This window comes from Harpia harpyja, chromosome 6 (genome assembly GCF_026419915.1).
Source record: "Harpia harpyja isolate bHarHar1 chromosome 6, bHarHar1 primary haplotype, whole genome shotgun sequence".
NCBI lineage: Eukaryota > Metazoa > Chordata > Aves > Accipitriformes > Accipitridae > Harpia > Harpia harpyja.
In genome coordinates this window covers 48377103-48384490 of record NC_068945.1, presented here as the reverse complement: position 1 = coordinate 48384490, position 7388 = coordinate 48377103, and the positions used below count along the sequence as shown (strand labels likewise).

Genomic DNA, 7388 nt, shown 5'->3' with positions numbered 1-7388 from the left:
TGCCAGTGAGCATCTTCTCTCTACCTCCCTGCCTCTCCCCTCCCTGCTTCCATCTCTGTGGTGTCTCTTGCCTCATGATTACAGCCCAAGTTCTTTGGAGCCGAGACCCAATGTTGCAGTTCTATTTTTGCCTTCTGATTTAGCTGGAAAATACAATAGTAATAACTTAGTGCCATCTACCGACTGCAGATGGTTTACCTGGTGTGTCTGCTTTTAAGTGGAGGTATCTACCAGACCCTGAGGCTGTTCTTCAGAGAAGGTAAGTGCATACCTTGAAGAGGTTTGGTTTGACTCACCGATGTGGTACCTGGTATTAACTGAAACAACACAAAAATAGGAGCATCCTGAATAATTACTGACTTGTAGTATACACCCACTTCTCTTTCTTCTTGTGATCGTATTGATGCTTGAGAGGCAGATTCTTGATGAATCAACAATAACATATTAACCTTCACTTAAAAAAAATTAAGTATCTGCCAAAAAGCATGATTATGTTGCTTCTAGGGTACTTTATGGAAAATACAGAATTACACTGTTAGAGAACATCCTTCTTACACCTTAATTTTACTCTTTTGTAAGAATCATGGTTTTAAAACAATTGAAATTAGTGTAGATTGCTTCATTTGTAATATTTCAAGGATAGACTTAATTTGCCTATCATGTAAGACCCAGCCTCATCAGACCTTTACTCTCATTCTTCTAAAATTTAACATATTATTGTTTGTTGTGTTGAGGGATTGCTGCTCTTCTAAGGCAGCTGCAGACTCTGTGGGCTTCTTACCCCAAACCACATCTACCATGACCACCCTGGCAGGCTCTTGGTGCCCCTCTTTAACTTGGGGCAGAGCAGGAAGACTTGGGGAACCCACAGTAGCCTTGATGGTTTGTTGCAGTTACCAGAAATTTCTGCCTGGCCACTACATACATGGATTCCTACTTCTCTGACTGTGCACAGGCAGGCCAATAATGGTGTTCCTGGGCAGGTGGTGGTCAGATCCTGTCCTACACATGCTCTCTGGGATGCCCAGGCGTGTTAGAGGAAGGCTCATGGCAGGCAGCACTCCCATGGCATGGACCACAGCTCTGACTCCCCTCTTCAGACCAGTTACCCGAGACATTACTGAGGCACATTGTTTATTGACTGGTGAACACACTATGAGGAAACTAGCAAAACAGAAAAAATAATCAATAACCTAAGTACTGTACCACTGATCAAGTTATATATGTATGCAAACCATAAGGCACAGCTATGAAGTTACAAGCTCTGAATCTCAGATCTAACAAGCCTCACATGTGGCCAACCCTCAATGACAGTTTTTTAAGTCCCAAGGTGCAGGTTTATCCCCCCATGCCATGACATACAGCCAGAAACATGATGGAGCAAGTCCAGTGGGTTATCCCAGGCGATGCCTTCCAGCTTCCCAGGGCTTGAGTGTGCAGGTCAGTTGTGCTACCGGTTGTAGGCATCCACACTCCCACCATGAGCAGGAGCCCTCTGGTCTTCTTTGGTGGACTTCATACCTCATTCTTTGGCATCAGGGCCCACCTTTTTGCCACCTCCTCTCCTCCACCCAAATCCCTCCCAGATAAACAACCTGCCCCAATTACTTCCTCCTCATTCCTCCTGGTTTTGCTACAGCCATACCTAACTGCGGTATTTCTGACACCATTACCCAGGCAGTCACAGCCTTACATGGTGTTACCAGCAGGGATACCCGCTGCGGGCAGCCTGGCTCCCCACGACTCCCCCACAGTTGTCCCACTGGGTTTAGTTTACCTCCTGCAGTTATTAGATGCAACTATTCCATCTTAGCCTTGATCCCTGTGCAAGCTGACCAAGCACTAGCAGGACCTTATCTGGCAGTTTACATACCAGAGAGCAGCAGCAGAGGCACATGTTTGTCACTCTTCTGCCAGCACTGCTGGGGCCTTGGCTCTTGTGGGGCTGCATGCTCCAGCAGGACCTCTCTCTCACAAGCCACCCTCTGGTCTGCCTGACCTCCTCCGAGGACATTCAGACCACTCTGGGTGCTTGTAAGCTCAACCCCTTCCAGCTGGAAGCCACCACAACTGTTAGGCTAGCAATGCACATCAGGTGTTCAACCTGGCACATGAGCACACTCTTTCCTTTTGAAACAAGCAAAGCATATATAAAGAATGCCATTACTTCTATCATAACTAATAACAAGTACAGGTTTAAGTGCATTAAGTGCTGCATAGTAGTAGTTTTTGGAAACCAACCCATGGATATGTCATACCAACCATGTACAGTTCACAATTTCAGTCTCTGGTTCTGACAGTTCCTTACTTGTTAAGGTGGTCCTCAGGCTTGCAACTTGTCTGTTCTCCGGTTTCTCAGCAACCTTCTGTATGCTGTCACGTTGCCTGAACACCTCATCCCAGCAAGGCCTCTCAGCTCCCACAGAGATGTCATTAGTCCCTCAGTCAGGAACAAACCCCTGCTTTTGAGAACAGGCAAGTGAATGTACACCACCAACAGATGTAATGCCACATCTTTGGTCTTCTCCTGGAGCCACAGAGGTCATGTTGTCCTCCCACTCTGCCAGTACAGGTGAGGTGACGCACACACAGCCTGCACTGTTACCAACCAGCACTGGTGCTCCCACGCTGACTTGCTCCACTGATGTGTGACAATATCCTCCTGTGGTCCACAACCAGATGTACAAAACCAGTACATATGTTTCATTTAGATGTCCATTTGCAACAGCAGTTGGTGAAACTTCCCTTGTAATATGGGATCTCTTTGTTGTACTATCCATGAGAACAGAGTTAATCCACCCATAAAAGAGGTTCTAATAGCTAACAATTGAGCTTGAGTACAATAGATAGAGGTATTATTGAATTTAATCCCTTATAGCTTGTTGGTTTGGTTTTTTAACTTGGCAGTTGCTTTCACCACATGCCATATTTGGTTATCCCAGGTAGTTATTGTTGCTGTTGCATCAAACAACAGTCTGAAGTTTGTTACCCATTTACCTTGTATATGATTCAAAATTGCTGCCATTTTCATAGAATGAATCACAGAATGGTTGAGGTTTGAAGGGACCTCTTGAGAGCATCTGGTCCAACCCCCTGCTCAAGCAGGGTCACCTAGAGCTGGTTGCCCAGGACTGTCTCCGGATAGCTTTTGATTATCTCCAAGGATGGAGATTTTGCAATCATAAGAGAGGCACAACCCACGTACACACAGGTCACACCAGATGTATTCTAGAATAGTTCATGCCTCGCATATCAATTCCCCATCTCTTTCCCCATCTTACAGGATTAATATGGATAGTGTCCTACAGGGTTTGTGGATACTTGTGGATGGTGTGATTTTAGTTTTGGACACGCTCAGCAGCCAAAACTAAATCCGCACCATCTGAACAACTAAGAGCATTGTCAGGTGATACAACTGCATCCCCCTATTATTACACTGGTTGCAAAGGTACCATTTGTATCCCATGCAACTTTTCTGTGGCTGACCCATATTGGGATCCAAGCTGAGTATCTAATTTATTAGTTCCATCTTTTTGTCCAGTCCATGCTCTCTTACAGGTGAAGTCAAGTTAATTCTGGAAGGACTATTAACAAATGCTTATTACTGGGAAGCCAAACATCTGAGGTCATCCTCATCATTGCCAGGCCTCATATTAAAACTCCTTTGACATCTTTCTTGAAGTAAATAAAAATATTAACAGCAGTGGTGATGTTCCACATCCAAACTATCACCCTTACACCTAGAAGCCAGCAGAACACACTGAACAGGACCTGCATTGCTTTAACAATATTCCTGATGCTGTCTTAACACAATGATGAGCACCTCGAAGATGGGTCTTAGTGAGGCTCTCTATGGTCCACACCCGTGATCCATCCCACAGCCACATTTGATCCTGAAGACCAATCTTACTTCCACATTAGATAGAAACATTCTTTTTGATTTCCTGGCAGTGGGCCCCATCTACCCATGAAACCACCCCTTCTTTGTTTCCAGTTAGTTCTGTGTTTCCCAACCCATGAGCCACAATCACCCCTACATTTTCTCTGGGCCTTGCCCTTTGTACCTGGGTTGTGGATGGGACCACACTTCCCAGTGGGGGTTGATTTTCACATTGCTTTATAGTGGCATGCTGCTCCTCAGCTGTGCGACGCTGGAGAGCAGCATGGGCCCATGCTCTCTGCTGACTGAACCCTGCTCCAGGATTGAATCAGTATCAGAGGCACATGGCTGTTTACTGACATTGCCACAGAGGACATCCCTCTGTGGGGCAGGGCCACAGACCAGCTCGTAAGGGCTGCAGCAAGGCACCTGGCACGCTCTTTGTTCCCAAGGCCCAGCACACAAACAGAAGTACTCCAGCTTAGTCCTCTTTCTTCAGCAATTACCTTCTGTCTCACCTTGATGGACCTATTAGCTCTCTCCACTACCCTGGTGGACTGCAGATGGTAGGAAACGCGAGTTAACTGATGCACCCCTACCCCTTCCAGGAACTTCTGGACTGGTGTATCTGTCAAGTGGCTTCCTTTATCTGAATCTGTTAAGATTGGAGGACTACATCCCTTCAATACTTCACATAACAACCAAACCTCAGCGTTAGCAGTACCCTGACACACTGCCATTCCCTCTGTCCATCTTGCTGTTCTGCCAATGGCAACAAACACACACTGATACAAACCCTCCTTCAACCTCTTCAAGGGGCGCACGGAATCAATTTGCCACTGTTCAAGCAGCACCCACTCCCAGGGGTCAAAGGCGTAACTCAACGTGGATTTCCAATTCACAGAATCACAGAATGGTTTGGGTTGGAAGGGACCTTTAAAGATCATCTAGTCCAGCCCCTAAGGTTGCAAGGGGTTTCCACCATCCACGTGCTCCATACTGCTGGGCTTCCACAGAAATTGTGGAAATAGGGATTTTTAAATCCCAATCTATTCAGGCTTTGTTGCACCCCCTGAACCTCCTCATGACCCTTCTGTGCTTTGGTACCATATGGGTACTGGGACAGGAAGAGGGGGTCTCCGGCTAGAACCACCTTATACTCTTCATTTACTACCCTTGTTTCTGTTTTACTTTTAGACTGGCACTTCACTGACGTGGGGACTCCTGCGATCGCTTCACTTTGAGCCAGCAGCACAATACTGTTTTCCCTTGGACAGATCTACCTTGAACTGAGACAGGAAAGTCATTCCTAAAATGTTTGCCCCCCCTTTTACCAGAATTATCCACCCATCCAGTTTATCCTCCCTTACCCACAACTGGGCTTCTACTCCTTTTCCCCTCCTTTTTCCCCCTTCCCACTCCCAATATCCAGACAGATTTAGCAAGGACTGGAGGACCCTGATAATCTAATAAAGTCTCTGATCCCATAGCAATTAAGAAAGTAACTTCCCACCTCCCCTTCAACAGACATTGTACCTCCATGCAGCCCCTTTTCCCTGCACACCAGGTCAGTGTGGTGGAGGTTAATCGCACTGACACCAGGGGTTGGGACTCCTAATCTTTAGGGTCCCCTAAGGGTGGGTCTAGCTTTCTCTTTGGGATAGGGGGAGGAGCTGGTGGATTCATCTGCTTCAGTTTTTCCCAAATCTCCTCTTGCTTAATCCCCTTTTCCTGAAGGATTTTCTTCATTTTGGCAAGTAAAACTCCTGTGGGCTGACTATCTAGCTCTCCTTCATTCACCCCCTGGCTTATTAAATATTTCCAAATTGTCCCTCTAGGAATGTATTTCCTCCCCTTTGCCCCCACCCTGTCCTTCTTTGCCATCCCTTTCCCCTCAGCTCCCATCAGGGTCCCCATGTTCTCCAAGGTAGCCATGCACTCACCGAGGGGGCGGCCGATTAAAGTAGACCCCAGGCTGATGAAAAACCCCTTGTGCAGCTTGGGAGCACGGCAGGCCAGCACCCCCACGTCCCCCTGCTCCACGTTCACCCCAAAGATGTCAAAGTCGTGGGTCACCGGTTCCTCCCTTTGCTTTAACGCCCGGAGTAAGACATTCCCGCACACGTAGGCTGACGCCTCCTGGACGTCTCTCCAGGGTGCCCCCTCCGTGTTATCTTTGAGAGGCTCGTACTCTCCCAAATTTCTGATCACCAGCCGCAAGATCTCCCCCCCCGACATCTCATCGGCAGGCAGGGCTCTGATAATCGCCCCTACTTTGGGCCATGGCAGCCCGATGGCGGTCACCGCCTGCTTCGCCTCCTCGTGTGTGAAGGGAGTGCACTGCTCCAAGCTCCACATTCGGTTTACCCACACGGGCCATCCTTCCTTTCGCTTCCTCCACACCTTCTCTCTCCTGGACGTATCCCCCGCTTCCCGGCCCCCATCTCCCTCCGCCGGCTTTGCTTTCCCCACACCCACCGCACCCGCTCCTTGCGCCAGTGACTCTTCCTGCGCCTCCAAACCCCAGCCGTCCCCATCCTGCACCTCTGGGTCCCAGTCTGCCTTACTGAGAGCCGCCACCTTCCTCCGATCCAAACCCTTCCCCAGCGACAGCAGGGTAGCCAGGCACTGCACTTTCCTTCTCAGCTGGGCGTTCTCGGCCGCCTCGGCCCTCAGCTCTTCCCTCAGCTCGGGCAGCTGCTGGGCCTGCTCGCTCAGCCGCGAGCTATCGCACCGCAGGGCCACGATCTCGTTGCGAGCCACCTGCAGATCGTTTTGCAGGTCCCCAATACGCTGCTCCTTCTCCTCCACCGCCGCCTGCAAGGCCCGGGCCAGGTCGAACAACAGCCACTGCAGGGCCGAGCACTTCTTCTCCCCCTTGGGATGGCAGGCGGACACATAGTTCTGCCAGCGCCTTTCCGCGGCTTTCAGGGAGGGCTCCTGCCCGACGACCTTGTGGTCCCACGGGTCTCCCCCGTGCTCTAGCATGGCCTGTACCAGCAGACCCCTCTCCTCCCGGCCCGGGGAGCTTTCCGGCTCCTCCTTCTCCTTTGACTTCCCGCCCCTCGTCAGCCAGGACATCTTAACGCCGGCCAGCGCCGAGCCGGGACAGCCTCGGGCAAGCCCACGCGTGCCACCGCCACCGGCGCTCTCCCTATTCACCCCCGGCGCCCGAGGCGCAGCCGAGGCAAACGGACCGTCCGCTGACTGACGCCACGCCAGGGCACCGCCAGAGCGGCAGCCCCGCGCACCACCGCCGCCGCCCCCCCGCGACCTGCTGGCGGCTCCGGCCAGCTGTCCCTCACGACGCCTCCGGCCTCTGGGCGGGCTGAGGCCACCCCCGCCGCGGGGCCAGCTCTTATACCTCCTGCGCCCCCGCCCCCGGTGCCCATGCCCCGCCGTGCGGGAGCGGCTGCGCCCCGCCGCCCGCCTCCCGCCCAGCCCCCGGCGGCGCTACGTCCCCGCCCCTCGCCGGCTGGTGGGCGGGGCTCTCCGGCGCCGTCGCCCC

General features: G+C 51.1%; 1 protein-coding gene and 1 long non-coding RNA gene across 2 annotated transcripts; both read right to left on the bottom strand.

The window, feature by feature from the left end:
* Nucleotides 1–1119: 1119 nt before the first annotated feature.
* LOC128143538 (uncharacterized) lies at nt 1120–7091 on the bottom strand. Its single transcript, XM_052790867.1, has 2 exons — nt 2309–7091; nt 1120–1780 (listed from the first exon to the last, which is right to left on the bottom strand). The coding sequence occupies exon 1, from the start codon at nt 6959–6961 to the stop codon at nt 5495–5497; it is 1467 nt and encodes a 488-aa protein (XP_052646827.1). The 5' UTR covers nt 6962–7091; the 3' UTR covers nt 1120–1780; nt 2309–5494.
* On the bottom strand, nt 1120–7197 carry LOC128143544 (uncharacterized). Its single transcript, XR_008235788.1, has 2 exons — nt 7155–7197; nt 1120–2459 (listed from the first exon to the last, which is right to left on the bottom strand). It is a non-coding gene; the product is annotated as an uncharacterized LOC128143544 (long non-coding RNA).
* Nucleotides 7198–7388: the final 191 nt, after the last annotated feature.